General features: G+C 44.7%; 1 protein-coding gene across 8 annotated transcripts in view; it reads right to left on the minus strand.

Annotated features, from left to right (window-relative positions):
• ABI1 (abl interactor 1) overlaps nucleotides 1-17,681 on the minus strand; it is a 127,278-nt gene that overhangs the window by 76,963 nt on the left and 32,634 nt on the right. For all 8 annotated transcript variants that reach the window (XM_074946121.1, XM_074946120.1, XM_074946115.1 and 5 more), the window contains exon 2: nucleotides 1,415-1,582. In XM_074946121.1, the coding sequence (XP_074802222.1) occupies nucleotides 1,415-1,444 (30 nt within the window). In that variant the 5' untranslated portion in view covers nucleotides 1,445-1,582. The remainder of the gene's footprint in view (nucleotides 1-1,414; nucleotides 1,583-17,681) is intronic.

Below are 17,681 nucleotides of genomic sequence, written 5' to 3' on the forward strand. Positions count from 1 at the left end.
ACGGCTGGGTAAACAACTAACTCCTAAGAACCAGACCTTTTTGAAGGACTGGAAGTGTTTGATTAGACTCTCTCCATCCTCCCTCCTGCACTCTGTAACCCCAAAAAACTAACACTTTTGTCTTGACAATACCAGCATAGTGCTGCTTTTTCCTACCATCCCTATGGCCTCACCTATCAAGCCCCCACTTACTCTTTAGATGCACATCACATGGACCCATCACCTCTCACAGGCTCAAGATTGGGGGGGGTTTTGAGAATATTTCTAATATTGTGTCAATTATTCACATGATTTTCAGCTGACTGAACAGCAGATTCACTAATCCTGCTGCTGAAGTAGGCCAAAACTAGGAGCTCAGAATACTCCCCCGCTGTTCTGGCACGGTCTTAGCCACACCTTTCAAACGCTCTTCACTTGCAGAAATACTCCACATTTAGAAGTGTTCTTCTGTTTTTCCTCCTTGTGACCACATTTGCCAAGTAGCCATTCCAACAGTGGCAACTGCAAACTGCTCCCACCAACCAGCAACATCTTGTTGGTTCCTCAGCAAGACATACAAAAGTGGCAGGGAGAGTGAAGAAAAGATGTGGGAAGAGACAGAGGGAAGCAGCTAGGCAAGAGACAGTCCATAACTTAAATAATGCATTGGGGGTGGGTGGGTGCTTCATTTTGTCTGTTTCAATGTTACAAAACATTAAAAGGGGATGGGTTGGTCTTGGAAAAAAAAACCACCAAAAAATGTATTATGTAATTCATGGAGAGTCCCAAAGTCATGGCAAAGACACAACCCAAATTCCATATTTGAGTTAACTGTATTTGATTACATGAATAAGTTAATGCTGGGATATGAATTAGAAACTCCTTCCAGTAGAGGCTAATAGTGTCACAGCAACAGGAACTTTAGACAATATTGGCTTGCTACTAATAAATATTTTAGAGTTCTTTCAGTTTTGCTCTAGAATAGGAGACTCACCCTATTTTTCATTTAAAATCCAAAGATTAGAAGCTTCAGTGAGTGAACTCTTCTCTTCAGAGTTCTGATAGAGAAAGAAAACTAGCTTATTTTAATTATGTATTTTACTATTTTAGCAGATTTCGTAAGCTAGAGTTGAAAGGGTGCTTTTTAAACTTAACTCCACAGAAAAACTAATGAAGTTAAGGATTATTAAAATAAAAGACACTATAATTACCCAACTCTCAACCTTTAGAACCATTATTTATAAGAGGCAGAACAAACAGAATCTTTCATTACTAGAGGAAAAGTTACAAGACTCACAGTAACATTTTTACTTTTGCCAAGATGAAGACCCATCAAAGTGCAAGTGGGTTAAAACCCCAGTAAAGTTTTTAGATGACGAGGTCCCCAAACTATTAGTTTTTTTGTAGCATTTCAATTCCCTATGTAAAATGTTACCTGGGAGATATGGTTGATGGAGGACTCCATTCTCCGCAGCTGGGACGCTTGAATGTCCAGCAGTTGGAGTACATTGTTGGCCAGTGCATTGATCTGATAAGCAACACTGGCAAGAGACTGGGTTGTGTATGCTTTGGTCTCTTCTAATGCTTTCCTTTTATCGGGAGCCTGAAAAAAAACAACAAACGAGATCTAATTTTTGTAAGGCCAGAAGAAAGGAGTACAAAACATTACTTTTAGAATATCATTCACCCAAAAGGCCTGATTGAGTAACTGCTCTGACTGCACAATCAAGTCTACATCAAGCAAGAACTCACATGAAGAGGGGAAAAAAACCAAACACCCAGACGCTAAAAACATATGATGGTTTTGTTTAAGTAAAGATGGTCTATGCTAAGAAGTGATTCTCTAAGTTGAAACACTACTAGTATCAATTCTCTGGAGCAGGGCTTTTGTAACTCCCCTATCCTTCACTTCCAGAGAGAAGCTTCCAATTCCCCTGACAAGTGAAATCCAGCTTCTCTCTTCACAGTACCCAAGCCAATTAAAAAAGGGAAAAGCATTTTCCCACAGTTGGGTGTCCCCCAGTGCACAAATTTTTTTACTATGAAGCCAACTCTACAGCTGTTTTGGCTGCTTATCCCACAGTGGGGGAGGAGAGAGCGCGCAGAGAGAGTCAGGAGGACATGCATACATAAGGCTCCTGCATCCAAGAGCCTTTGTGAAATTATTCCTGTTCCAATGAGCATTTGATAAACCTTTCTTCAGCTGGGGAAGCAGTCCCAAACTAAGGCAAGAGTCATACATATGTGGAGGGGCTGGAGGGTCTAAAACATGGATGGGCAAAGCACAGCCGCGGCCGGCATGTCAGACATAATCCAGCCCTCGAGTTCCTGCCAGGGAGCAGGGTTGGCGCTTGCCCCGCTCTTGCACTCCAGCTGCAGAGCGGGGTTCGGGGCTTGCCCTGCTCTGCACAGCTCCCAGAAGCAGCAGCAGCAGCAGCAACAGCATGTCCCACCTTCTGGCTCCTACATGAACTGCAGCCAATGGGAGCTGCAGGGGTGGCACCTGCAGGGGTGGCACCTGCAGACTGGACAACACAGCCACCTAGCTGCACCTCTGCACGGAGGGGGGGGGGGGGGGAAGCGCGCAGGGAAGGGACATGCCACTGCTTCCGGGAGCTGCTTGAGGTAAGTGCCAACCACAGCCTGCACCACTAACCTCCTCCCACACCCCAACCCCAACCCTGATCTCCCTCCCTCTGAACCCCTTGGTTCCAGCCTGGAGCACCCTCCTGCACCCCAAAAAATGTTTGCCCACCCTGGTCTAAAGAATAAAAATCTCCCTCAGACTTCACCCTGCAAGAAAACTAGTATCAAGTATCCCAGTGGTCATTGCAGTTACACTTGTGCTGCTTCTCCCTCCCCATGACAACCCTCACCCAATACCTGTGGTAACATGCCCCTCCACCACCACCCAGCTTAACCCTCACTTCCCAAACTCACAACATCTTCCCAGGGGTGGGGGGGGTGGGGGAAAGAAGAGAGAAGACAGCCAACACAAGCACAATGATGCACTTGGTGATATTTGCCTTTTCAAGCGTGTTTAGATATAAGCAATATGAGAAGCAGAGGTGTGAATTTTCCCTACACCACGCCTCAATAGGGTGTGAGGTTCAAAACTAAACAGATTAGCCCCCTAATCTCCCTTCAGAGCAGCAATTCATACCTACCCGGTCCCTCCCAAAGGAGGAATTTTCTGCTAACAAAGTGAAATGCGCAGGGAAGGAATGAAGTCTCATCAGAAGGATGACCTACTCTGAATGCAAGTTTCTTTATAATTATTGATTTATAGAGCACCTAATCACAACAGCTACACTTGCTTTTGGGGGAAGGTTTCTATTCTAAACCTTCCTTTCAATTCTGGATTTCTTCTCTCCCTGTCCCCCCTCCCCCGCCCTTGTTTGTTATTCTTTAAAGAAGTTGAAAATAAAGGAGAGAAGAAAAAGACAACATTCCTTGCAATAGTAAGTTTAAATTAAGCATAGCAAAAATCAGGGAATGCGAGTTCAGTTTGCACTCCACCTCAGCCCTGCATTTCCTGACTTCAGCTTGCTTAAGTATCATTCGTAAAACCTTGCATCATTAACTCTTTTGCCTCTACATTTTTGTTTAATATTCAGGGGCAATGACACTATTTAAGGATGGTGTCAGGGTCAGAGAAGTCAACCCTTTTTTACATTAAAAGTTAATTTCTAGCAATGGTTTAATAGAAAGCATTAGCAGTTACTGGGGGCATGCTAACCTCCATGAAAGGGGCGGGGGGAATTAAAGAAAAAAAGACTCTGAAGTAGAGGACTCTCTGCAACACGCAGCAAAAAGAATGAAGTCTAATCTAATCAAAATGGTTAATGGTAGAGAGTAGATCACCACTACCATAGCACGTTTTGGCAGAAGCCAAGGGATCCAAGAAATTTTCAAAATACCACCAAAAGTCTTAACTAAAAATAATGCTATTGGTCAACCATCAGGTATACTGAATGTGTTTTACGTTTGAACCAGAGTTGCTACCACTGGTTCAACTCCACTGGTGATGGCAAGATTGGCAATATAGACAGGTTACCATTATTTTAAACCACTGTGCTATCTATACATGCTATCAGCAGAGTTAAACACAGTAGTTAAAAAGCTAACAGGTTCCCAACACTTCTGCCAACGGTGGAGCGGCAGCCACAGTGATACATTTCACAGGACAGGTTTAATGTAGTCAGCACAACTTGCACCTCAATGGTACCAAGTATGGCCTCATCCAATAGTCCTTACCTAAACAAGACACTTATTGAGGAGTTGTGTGTGACTCTGGACTGGAGAGTTAGGCAATAAGAACATGATACAAAGACAACATTTGCAGTAACTAGATGAGAGATTGAGTGCTGTCAAATGGGAAAAAGTGAAAACCTTTTATTTCTCTGGCAATTTCAGCAAGCAACTGGAGTCATTTGACAAAATGTTTGCTCTTCATTTTCAGTTATTCAACAGATAGACATTTTAGTCATTTGAACAAAAAATTTGTTCAACATCATGATTATACAAAAACAGTCTGAGGAAAATATGTAGCACCAAGGGTCAGTTACCCCAACAGAATTTGGTTAGTACAATTCTCAAAAGCTTCACTCATAAAACACAGGGGAAATTTCTCTGTTCTGTTATTGTTTGGGTTAAAGCTAATGTGACATTTAGGCTTGTGCATTACACAACTGGGAGCTAGTGGTATAAGTCTCTTAATACAGATTCAAAACAGATATGCCTGCTAGGGTTTTTGGAGTAGGGGCAAGGAGGGTCAGATGTGGTTTCTGTTCCAAAACATTATAATTGAGTTAAACGACCGCTTTTTTTGTAGTTTTGTCATGGCACCAACACTGACAGTACTTGGTACTTCGAGCATTTTTCAGAGGATTTCCACCTATACTAATACCTTGTAACTCCCCTATATGGTAGGAAGCATTATCCCAATTTTACAGGGGGTGACATGGATGCACAGGCCAACTTGCCCAAGTTCACACACTGAAATCAGAGTAGTAACAGAGCTCTGGTCTTCTAGAACCATTACTCTATCCATCCTCTCCTTGAGCAGATGCTCCTATACCAGGCAGTGCTGTTTTCAATGTAAAAGTGTCCCACTTCCCTTTTAAAAAAAAAAGAGTGCAATACACATGTGTTTTTCAAAAGAATAGCTTTTGAAATAAGAGCCAAATCCTGGTTCCATTAAGTTCAATAGGAAAAATCCCACGGATTTCAAAAGAATCAAGATTTGAGCCAATGGCCTCCTGCAAACCATTAGATGGAAACAATTGCTCAGATGATTTTCAATCCCTTGAACCAGTTCAGGCAGATTTGACAAACACAAAGATATTTATAGCTTCAGTAGGGGTTCACTGCAAGTCATCAAGAATGATTTTTAACACATTATGAATGTATTACTACTAAATATCCAGAAAAAACATGTGGGAAGAAGGGAGTCACTTCTTTGTGGTCTATATTAAACTTCAAAACAGACCAATGCTTCTCCAGTTGTACTAGAGAAGATTGGGGGAAAAAATCTAAAAAGTTGAATCTTTTCATTGAATTGTCTAATTTCAGACCCCCCCCACCAAAAAAACCACACCACCCACACCCAAAAAACACACAAAACACAGAAAACCACACCACACACTAACATTTTCAGTAAAAGTTTCCCCAAAAGAGCATCCCATTTTTAAAACCGGCTTTGACCTGTACATCTGCTGTAACCTTAACTGCTGCCTTAAAGTGGAATGACAACTTGGCTCTTTGCTTCTGCAGAAATTAAGTATGAAGCTTCAAGAGGTTGTGAAAAAAATATATTTAAGCCACTGTGCAGCTTAGATTCCCTACTACTTCATGGGATAGTTTCTGGCAAGACTGAAGTTCCCTGAATCACTTTCAGATTTGTAGTGATGTTACCACATTATGATGATTTACAATGAACTCCACCCAAATCATTGCCACAGTAGGAGATGGGGAGTCACCGAATGTGCTCCAACTCAGCCACCCACTTCAGGGACACATAATAAAGGATCTGTCCATTATTCACTCTCCCTTATGCACACAGAGCTGAGAGAACCAACTATTCTTCTGTGGATTACCATCTATATGCAGACATCTTTCCATAGGAATGTGTCTGCAGTATTCTAACCATCTCCTTTCCTAACTTTCTCTATTTCATTCGATTCCCACCATCTTCCTAGCTACTCCAGCTCACAACCTTGAGACAATTTTAGGCATGTATCCTTTACATGTCCAACCTTTCTCCCAATCCTGCTAGGTGACTCTCTACAAAAGAGGTCTCAAACTCAAATGATCACAAGGGCCACATGAAGACTAGTGATGCAGCCCTTGGGCCCCAGCCCCACCCCCACTCCACCCCTTCCATGAGGCCCTGCCTCTTCCCACCCCTTCCCCGAAGTCACCACCCCAACTCTGCCCCCTCTCTGCCCCCAGGGGGTGCAGGGTACGGCAGGGGGCTCAGGGCAGGGAGTTGGGCTGTGGGGTGCAGGAGGGGTGTGGGATATGGCAGGGGGCTCAGGGCAGGGAGTTGGGGTGCAGGAGGGGTTCAGTGTGCAGGCTCCAGCCCAGCACCACTTACCTAGAGTGGCTCTGGGTTGGCAGCGGCGTGCACCGGGGACAGGGCAGGCTCCTTGACTGCCTGCCCTAGCCCCACTCTGCTCCAGGAAGTGGCCGGAACCAGGTCCCTGCAGGAGCAGAGGGCTCCGCGTAGCTCTCGCTTCCAGGTATCTCCCCCAAAGCTCCCACTGGCCACAGTTACCCATTCCCAGCCAATGGGAGCTGCCAGGGGCAGTGCCTGGAAGCAAGAGCAATGCACAGAGCCCTCTGCTGTGCCCCCTCCCCCCCACAGCCACAGGGACTTCGGTCAGCACCATGGGGGGGGGGGGGGGGCGATCCTGCAGCTGGATTTGGCCTGCAGGCTGTAGTTTGCCCACCCCGGCCTAGAGATAGGCAGAGGGGCACGCTGGGCCAGGGGGGAGCGGGGGGCACGCACACAGGGAGCTTGGCAGGCCACATGAAAGAACCGCATGTTTGAGACCCCAGCTCTACAGCATCTCAGAAATGCATTCATTCACTTTTACTGCAAAAACACTAGTGCATGCTGTGACTGGTTGGACACCTCTTCTGGGATGCCACTTGATGTACTGGGATTTCACTGAGCCTCTCCTGCTCAACCAGCCTGGGTTCCCTCTCCCTGCTTTGCTGAACTAGGCTCTCGGGCTTCTTGCAGCGCGCACGTGCACACACCCCCAACTGCAGCCACAAACTGAAGTCAGCTCTGTGTGAGAGGACTCCCCAGTACTCACGTGCACACCCCTTTTGGGAGATAAACCCAAAATAATCCTGTCTTGTGCTGTACAGATTTTTCTGTACAGTGCAAGCTCATAAAAATCCACCCTCCTCCTCAATGTGAAGAGATATTTGCATGACTCCTGTCCCCCCTGTAGAAGTTACATAAACTGGGCTTAAACAAAATGCATTTCAACAACTTTGCGGATGATACTAAACTGGGAGGAGTGGTAGATACGCTGGAGGGGAGGGATAGGATACAGAAGGACCTAGACAAATTGGAGGATTGGGCCAAAAGAAATCTGATGAGATTCAATAAGGACAAGTGCAGGGTCCTGCACTTAGGATGGAAGAATCCAATGCACCGCTACAGACTAGGGACCGAATGGCTAGGCAGCAGTTCTGCGGAAAAGGACCTAGGGGTGACAGTGGACGAGAAGCTGGATATGAGTCAGCAGTGTGCCCTTGTTGCCAAGAAGGCCAATGGCATTTTGGGATGTATAAGTAGGGGCATAGCGAGCAGATCGAGGGACGTGATCGTTCCCCTCTATTCGACACTGGTGAGGCCTCATCTGGAGTACTGTGTCCACTTTTGGGCCCCACACTACAAGAAGGATGTGGATAAATTGGAGAGAGTCCAGCGAAGGGCAACAAAAATGATTAGGGGTCTAGAGCACATGACTTATGAGGAGAGGCTGAGGGAGCTGGGATTGTTTAGTCTGCGGAAGAGAAGAATGAGGGGGGATTTGATAGCTGCTTTCAACTACCTGAAAGGGGGTTCCAAAGAGGATGGCTCTAGACTGTTCTCAATGGTAGCAGATGACAGAACGAGGAGTAATGGTCTCAAGTTGCAATGGGGGAGGTTTAGATTGGATATTAGGAAAAACTTTTTCACTAAGAGGGTGGTGAAACACTGGAATGCGTTACCTAGGGAGGTGGTAGAATCTCCTTCCTTAGAGGTTTTTAAGGTCAGGCTTGACAAAGCCCTGGCTGGGATGATTTAACTGGGAATTGGTCCTGCTTCGAGCAGGGGGTTGGACTAGATGACCTTCTGGGGTCCCTTCCAACCCTGATATTCTATGATTCTATGAACTATAAAAGGCAGATTTTAAGTGGTTCAAGGGATAGCAAACAGAACAAAGCAGATAACTAAGCAAATGAAACAAAACACACAAACTAAGCTTGACACACTAGATAGGTAGGATACAAATTAGCAAATTCTCACCCCCAAGTGATAAACAGGCTGGCAGATTCTTAAGGCACAAGTTGCCTTGGCTTTCCCAGGTTTTCATATACAGGCTAAAGATCAATTCTCTCAGTTCAGTCTTTGTTCCTCAGGTGTTTTCAGGTGTGTTGTGGGGAGAGTCAAGCCATCTCATGTCAGTCTCTCTCTTTTATATCTTCCCCCCACTTGCTGGAAAGCTTTTTTCCTGTGACCTGGGTCAAACAGTTCCCATTGTATAGAGCTATCTCTGAGAGGTTTCTATTGTGCACAGTTCCTGGGGTAATCCTTATGCTTGTGTGCATTTCTTCAATAAGCCACTAACATTGTTTGGCCTCATCCAACGTAGCATATTTGAAATACAGAGACACGGTCAATAATCCCAGCTTCAGATACGAAAATGATCAAGCATAAAAATTGGATAAATACATTCAGTAAATTATAATCTTTCCAATGGTATCTTACAAGACCCATTTTGCATAAAGTACATCTCAGTTATGTCTCATCCACAACATAACCATATTTCCATGAAGAATATCGGGTGTAATGTCACACATGCCTTCACTATCTTCGCTCAAGACCCAGTCTCTCACTTCTCCCCATTTCATTCCATTCAATATGCTGCCAGTTTCCTTATGAACAAAGCTTAGAGGCTTCTGCCACATCAACTCTCTACCATAAATAAGGAATGACTAAATAGAGGCACTACTTGCAGCAAGAGGAAGCACTCCCCCAAGAACACTTGATTTAATTTTGCTGAAGTCAGCAACTCAGGAGGATGCAATAAGTGTGGCAGCATTGGAAAGAAATAAATAGTTGGCTCATATTAGATAGTTTAAAAACAGTGGGGATTTTGCCTCCCCATCCTTCAATGTGTACTCTTCCGTATTTTTCATCTTTATCTGTTGGAGTGTATGCAACCTCAAAGAAGGAGAAAAAACAAGACAACCGCTTATGGCAATGTTACATCAGTTGACCAATAACTAAGTTATACAGAGACATTAATTACTCAGTGCCCAGTAACTTGTCACTTGTTTAGCATTTTAGTCAAGAGCCCAGACGCTCTTTACACTCTTATTTACAGGAATGCTGTAGATTTATATGTACTTTTATATGGTTTTGCTGTCGTTCACACAATGTGCCAAATTCGTATTTGCTGAAAGAAAATGCAAGGGTATTTTTTTAGCTTTGTGGACAGCTTTATAAAGCTACTTGCTTTGCATCAACCAGTTAAAAGCGAATTAGATTAAATCACATGTAAACTGACTTAAGTAATCTGTCTTCATCACATAGTACTACTTTGCATAGTACTACTTAGCTGCAACCTCTAGTCTAACAGGAACAAAGAATGGTCAATATACCAGATTTTATGTAATTTCACTCACTTTTATTAACTTCCCTCTATTACTTACCCTTTTGGGAAGTTTCAGAATGTAATTTATACTTCCTAATAAGCGAGATGATCAGATCAACGCTTCGGAGTCTTCCCCCCCGGGCCCCCCCCTTCTGACTCATCTGTTCACTCTAGATTATGGGCCAAAATTCTGGTCCCACTGAAGTCACAAGAGATTTTGCCAAAGAATTCAAGAGAGCCAAGATTTGGATCTAAGTTTTGACAGCAAAGGCCTCCTTCAGAAAAGCCAATTTAGTATGGCATAAATTGGTGGCCTGACAGGACCGAAAAAAAAGTCCCAACCTAGCTTCAATAGTTAGGTCGAAACTGGACTTTGACATTTTGATAGCCTCACCTGCCTTCTTGGGGTCACAGATCCTGGTCCCACATACAAATAGAATACAATAATACAAGGACTAAAGAGAAGATAAGCAAGAGGAAGGAGAGAGGAGGAGCAAGAAGGGGAGGAAGAGAAGGTGCTAGAACCTGAACTGGTGCTAGAACCTGTTAATATGGTAGCCGGTGTTAACTAAGATATTTTGAAAGACTCGCTAAAAATTAAAGAGGGGGAGGGGGGGCTCACTTGTAGTTTACATTCCCATTTCTACTGGAATGGGATACACTTGCAATGTCAGTTCAATGGGAAAGAGGTATATTCAGGCAATTGGCCTGGAGGCGCCTGCCCATCAATACTGAACCCTGACATCTACAAGGGGGCAATCCCACACAGCATAGAAAACAAATAGCTTCCCCACCCAGGAAATGAACACACTGGCTCATTATGCAGCCCCCAACAACACTGAACTTCTTACAACGTAGCACTCTCACATGTCTCCATAATGAGCTTGAAAGTCTCCATCAAATCCCTGCTTCATATCCCTGATCAGGCTTTTAAGAACTTGGAAGGCTGGACTACAATTTTAAGGATTTATTCTTTGATTCTGATTGTTGGCAACAGGCCTTGGCATTTCTGAGCTCTCCTCAACTTATATTCAGCTTGGTGTAAGCATTCTGTCTGAGCTGCAGTAATGTGTCTCAGAGGTTTAATTATCCCACTCACACTAGATAATGTTTACCTACTATGAGCCAAAAGTCTAATTTGCACTGAGCATTAAGAATGATAAACCCAGAGGTCCTTCTAAATAAGTACTGAGGCTCTACCTATTGAATTAGGTATGCAGCCAGTGGTATCTGCTTGTTTTTATTCATAATTCATGAAGCTCTTTAAAACACTTTGCATACAGGTTGCTCTGTGGTGATCCTATTTTGCTGTTGCTGCCAGTAAGTATTTTAGTATCACCTCAATCACAAAAAATGGAAAGAGGGGGAAGAAAGTCAGGTCAGCAGTCACAAGTCTCTATGCACCAAAGGAAACTTCCAGCAGCCATCTAACTGGAAGCTGCTCAAAAGGGATTTGAACCATAATATAAAAAAGTGCTTCCCAGACAGCATAGGGTATTCCTCCCCTTCGTAGATAAAAAGGTATTGTATACAGACTTAAAAGGATGCAAGTCATAAAAGTAGAGTAAGGGGCGAAAGAATTATTCACAGAACTGGGTAAGACTAATTTTAATTTAGAAATAGGGGTTGTTTACAGTTGTACTGATATTATACAGAGAAGGTGGGAACAAGGAGACAGGAGAAACGGATGTGTCAGATTCCTCCTGGAAAGTGTTTACTAATGTGCTTATATAGGAATCACATTTGAGAAATTCTGCCAGTTTACACATGCACTGCATCACAGACCTGGGCCAAAACGAGTTTGTTCGTTTTTTGTTTTTTTTTTTTTTTTTTAAAAAGACTCTTAAATCCACATTCAGGTACATAAGTAAGTGGTGTTCTCGTCCATCCTCCCCGTGGAAGGAAAAGGCCTGGGTAGGGACCGTCGAATCGTGGAAGTCAACGAATGGCTACGCAGATGGTGTCGGAGAGAAGGCTTTGGATTCTTTGACCATGGGATGGTGTTCCATGAAGGAGGAGTGCTGGGCAGAGACAGGCTCCATCTTACGAAGAGAGGGAAGAGCATCTTTGCCAGCAGGCTGGCTAACCTAGTGAGGAGGGCTTTAAACTAGGTTCACCGGGGGAAGGAGACCAAAGCCCTGAGGTAAGTGGGAAAGCGGGATACCGGGAGGAAGCACAGGCAGGAATGTCTTTGAGGGGAGGGCTCCTGCCTCATACTGGGAATGAGGGGCGATCAACAGGTTCTCTCAAGTGCTTATATACAAATGCACAAAGCCTTGGAAACAAGCAGGGAGAACTGGAGGTCCTGGTGATGTCAAGGAACTATGACGTGATTGGAATAACAGAGACTTGGTGGGATAACTCACATGACTGGAGTACAGTCATGGATGGTTATAAACTGTTCAGGAAGGACAGGCAGGGCAGAAAAGGTGGGGGAGTAGCACTGTATGTAAGGGAGCAGTATGACTGCTCAGAGCTCCGGTACGAACCTGTGGTAAAACCTGAGTGTCTCTGGATTAAGTTTAGAAGTGTGTGCAACAAGAGTGATGTAGTGGTGGGAGTCTGCTATAGACCACCGGACCAGGGGGATGAGGTGGATGAGGCTTTCTTCCGGCAACTCACGGAAGCTACTAGATCGCATGCCCTGATTCTCATGGGTGACTTTAATTTTCCTGATATCTGCTGGGAGAGCAATACAGCGGTGCATAGACAATCCAGGAAGTTTTTGGAAAGCGTAGGGGACAATTTCCTGGCGCAAGTGCTAGGGGAGCCAACTAGGGGGGGCGCTTTTCTTGACCTGCTGCTCACAAACCGGGTAGAATTAGTGGGGGAAGCAAAAGTGGATGGGAATCTGGGAGGCAGTGACCATGAGTTGGTTGAGTTCAGGATCCTGACGCAGGGAAGAAAGGTAAGCAGCAGGATACGGACCCTGGACTTCAGGAAAGCAGACTTCGACTCCCTCAGGGAACTGATGGCCAGGATTCCCTGGGGGACTAACATGAAGGGGAAGGGAGTCCAGGAGAGCTGGCTGTATTTCAAGGAATCCCTGTTGAGGTTACAGGGACAAACCATCCCGATGAGTTGAAAGAATAGTAAACATGGCAAGCGACCAGCTTGGCTTAATGGTGAAATCCTAGCGGATCTTAAACATAAAAAAGAAGCTTACAAGAAGTGGAAGGTTGGACATATGACCAGGGAAGAGTATAAAAATATTGCTCGGGCATGTAGGAAAGATATCAGGAGGGCCAAATCGCACCTGGAGTTGCAGCTAGCAAGAGATGTTAAGAGTAACAAGAAGGGTTTCTTCAGGTATGTTGGCAACAAGAAGAAAGCCAAGGAAAGTGTGGGCCCCTTACTGAATGAGGGAGGCAACCGAGTGACAGAGGATGTGGAAAAAGCTAATGTACTCAATGCTTTTTTTGCCTCTGTTTTCACTAACAAGGTCAGCTCCCAGACTGCTGCGCTGGGCATCACAGAATGGGGAAGAGATGGCCAGCCCTCTGTGGAGATAGAGGTGGTTAGGGACTATTTAGAAAAGCTGGACGTGCACAAGTCCATGGGGCCGGACGAGTTACATCCGAGAGTGCTGAAGGAATTGGCGGCTGTGATTGCAGAGCCCTTGGCCATTATCTTTGAAAACTCGTGGCGAACGGGGGAAGTCCCGGATGACTGGAAAAAGGCTAATGTAGTGCCAATCTTTAAAAAAGGGAAGAAGGAGGATCCTGGGAACTACAGGCCAGTCAGCCTCACCTCAGTCCCTGGAAAAATCATGGAGCAGGTCCTCAAAGAATCAATCCTGAAGCACTTACATGAGAGGAAAGTGATCAGGAACAGTCAGCATGGATTCACCAAGGGAAGGTCATGCCTGACTAATCTAATCGCCTTTTATGATGAGATTACTGGTTCTGTGGATGAAGGGAAAGCAGTGGATGTATTGTTTCTTGACTTTAGCAAAGCTTTTGACACGGTCTCCCACAGTATTCTTGTCAGCAAGTTAAGGAAGTATGGGCTAGATGAATGCACTATAAGGTGGGTAGAAAGCTGGCTAGATTGTCGGGCTCAACGGGTAGTGATCAATGGCTCCATGTCTAGTTGGCAGCCGGTGTCAAGTAGAGTGCCCCAGGGGTCGGTCCTGGGGCCGGTTTTGTTCAATATCTTCATAAATGATCTGGAGGATGGTGTGGATTGCACTCTCAGCAAATTTGCAGATACTAAACTGGGAGGAGTGGTAGATACGCTGGAGGGGAGGGATAGGATACAGAAGGACCTAGACAAATTGGAGGATTGGGCCAAAAGAAATCTGATGAGGTTCAATAAGGATAAGTGCAGGGTCCTGCACTTAGGATGGAAGAATCCAATGCACCGCTACAGACTAGGGACCGAATGGCTAGGCAGCAGTTCTGCGGAAAAGGACCTAGGGGTGACAGTGGACGAGAAGCTGGATATGAGTCAGCAGTGTGCCCTTGTTGCCAAGAAGGCCAATGGCATTTTGGGATGTATAAGTAGGGGCATAGCGAGCAGATCGAGGGACGTGATCGTTCCCCTCTATTCGACACTGGTGAGGCCTCATCTGGAGTACTGTGTCCACTTTTGGGCCCCACACTACAAGAAGGATGTGGATAAATTGGAGAGAGTCCAGCGAAGGGCAACAAAAATGATTAGGGGTCTAGAGCACATGACTTATGAGGAGAGGCTGAGGGAGCTGGGATTGTTTAGTCTGCGGAAGAGAAGAATGAGGGGGGATTTGATAGCTGCTTTCAACTACCTGAAAGGGGGTTCCAAAGAGGATGGCTCTAGACTGTTCTCAATGGTAGCAGATGACAGAACGAGGAGTAATGGTCTCAAGTTGCAATGGGGGAGGTTTAGATTGGATATTAGGAAAAACTTTTTCACTAAGAGGGTGGTGAAACACTGGAATGCGTTACCTAGGGAGGTGGTAGAATCTCCTTCCTTAGAGGTTTTTAAGGTCAGGCTTGACAAAGCCCTGGCTGGGATGATTTAACTGGGAATTGGTCCTGCTTCGAGCAGGGGGTTGGACTAGATGACCTTCTGGGGTCCCTTCCAACCCTGATATTCTATGATTCTATGATAAGTACAAGACCTAATCATCAGTCCTAAGCAGACAGCTGCTCTCAAGTGCTCAGTGCTTTTGAACAATCAGGAGACACATTTAGGTACCTAAAAATGGCTTTAGGAACCCAACCTTATTCATCCACTTTCTCCTTTTTTTATAAAAATACTATTTTATACTAAAATGTCCCATCATCAAGCATAATGTAGACAAGAGTCCAGATGGCCACCAGTGTCATATAGCCACTATTTAGCCAGACCTCCTTCAAAACAAGGTTAGATCACATGGCAGTGAAATTCCGATGAATGCCTGGTGCAGCCTATCCTAGCTCTTCCCCCATTACTACCACCAGTGCATCTGAGTCAGTAGTAGAATTGTTTGGAAGGAAGTTTGTGTGGGGTTGTTTTGTTTGTTTGTTTTTTTTTTGGGGGGGGGGGGGCAGGGAGGATAGATGATCCTAGTGTAGGCACAGCCAACCAGCTTCTCTATACTAAAAGGATACAAACACTTGCATTCCAAAGCAATAGACAAATCTTTAATTGTGACTTGAAATTTATAAATAGAAAGACTTAACATAAACTTGTACAAATTCAGCAATGTGATTTAGGAGTTCCTCAATAGAGTATTTATAGTAGAAAAGTTCAAGTATTTTATTAAAGTGCTCTCTCCAAGGACAACTTGTCATTTTGCTGCACTTTCTGCCCATCCCAAGGGGTAAGCAAGAGAACAGGGATTTTGAAAGCTTCAGACACTAATTAATTGACATTGTTAAGTAAGCTATTAATAGAAGTATGTTAACTACACTTGTGTAGTATCTGTTTTTAACCAGTATCCTCTCTCCAGGGGACTAATCCTGCCCTTGCAGGGGAAGTGGGGAAAGGGGGAAGGGAAAGGGGAAGCGAATAGACTTTATGATCTAATATAGTGGTAACCAACTGGTCAATCATGATCAACTAGTCAATCCAAGAGGATCTCCCAGTCAATCGCAATCTCTGATGGTGCAGTGTGTCTGCCGCTAAGGCAGACTTCCTGCCTACCCTGGCCCTACACCGCTCCTGGAAGCGGCCAGCGCATCCCTGCGGGTGGAGGTCTCCCTCCATGCACTTCTCCTGCCTGCAAGCACCACCCGTGAGAAGAGGGAGCCAGTGAAGGGATGCAAAGAGGGGTTATACGGTCCAAGCAACAGTCTAGAAGAATGAGGAGTGGGGCAAGATGGCATGTGACAAGTACAGAGAGAAGAACATTACAGTAATCAAGATGTGAGATGACAAGAGCCTGGATCACAATTTTAGCTATCTGGATGGATAGGAAAGTCCATATATCTTAGCAATGTCACAGAGAACAAAATCAGCAAGACTTGGATGTACCCTGGATGTGAGGACCCAGAGAAAGGTCCAAGTTGAAGAGAACACCCAGGTTATGGGCCCGAGCAACAGGTAGAATGGTGATGTTATCCACAATCATCAGGAAAGAAGGTAGTAGGGAGGGCAGGAATTAAGAGCTCTGTTTTAGCTATGTTGAGCTTGAGCTGATTGTTAGACATACTTAAGCAGAGGTCAGAGGGGCCGAGATTTTAGTTTGGACAGAAGGAGACAGGTCTAGAGTAGAGGTAGATTTTTTAATCATTTGCAAAGAGACAGTAATTGAAATTGTGTATGCAGATTAAATTGCTCAGACGCAAGAGGCAGAGAGAAAGGAAAAAAAGGGGACCAAGGACAGAGCCCTGGAGGGGCCTTAGGAGGATCTGCTGAAGGACATGTTGAAGTGATTGGAGAGGCAGGAGGAGAACTAGGAGACGACAGTCACAAAAGGCAAGGGAGGACATGATTTCAAGAAGAGCATGGTTGACTGTCAAAGGCATCTTACAGGTCAAGGAGGAGGAGGAGGTTGGAAGATGAGGTTCAGAGATTTGGCTAGGACGAGGTCATTAGAGACTTTGGCAAAAGTTGTTGCAGTTGAATGCAAGGGATGGAAGCCAGACTGGAGGGTCTAGGATAGAACTGAGCTCCAGACTTGGGCTGTTAACAGTGCATTCAATGAACTTAGAAATGAAAGGAAGACTGCTACAGCCAATAATTTACAAAGATCAGTTTCACACATGCCCCAAAAAATCCAATATACACACTAGGTAACTGGTGAGAAATTAACCCCTCTTTTGGTCAGTATTCTTCTGATCAGTGCTGAACCAAGTTTCTATGATCAGACTGTATTCTCCAACCTGTGTTATATTTTCTCCTCTTGGTTGGAAGAGCTGATCTGCACTCTTTATTAGCTGAGAAAGACCAAGCTTCTAACTGTTTGGTGGTTGTGCACGTTTTTAAACAAAGAGGTCTTTTTTCTTTGAAGAGAAAGTCTTCCAAAATAAATTCCATGTTCTAATTTCTTTATATGGAATACTTGTACTCTCCAAAGCAGACCTTCCTTTGTATTCACCTTTGTTTCACTTGGACCAGCTATGATCAAGGTACAAAACAGACTCAGACTTTAAAGGTCAGAAGGGACCATGATGTTCATCTAGTCTGACCTCCTGCACATTACATGCCATAGAACCTGACCCACCCACTCCTGTAACAGACCCCTAACCTCTGGCTGAATTACTGAAGTCCTTAAATCATGGTTTAATGACTTCAAGTTACAGAGAATACACCATTTACACTAGTTTAAACCTGCAAGTGACCTGTGCCCTGTGCCCCATGCTTCAGAGGAAGGCAAAAAACCCAGGGTCTCTGCCAGTCTGACTGGGGTGG

The sequence above is a fragment of the Natator depressus genome, chromosome 2 (assembly GCF_965152275.1).
Source record: "Natator depressus isolate rNatDep1 chromosome 2, rNatDep2.hap1, whole genome shotgun sequence".
Taxonomy (NCBI): domain Eukaryota; kingdom Metazoa; phylum Chordata; order Testudines; family Cheloniidae; genus Natator; species Natator depressus.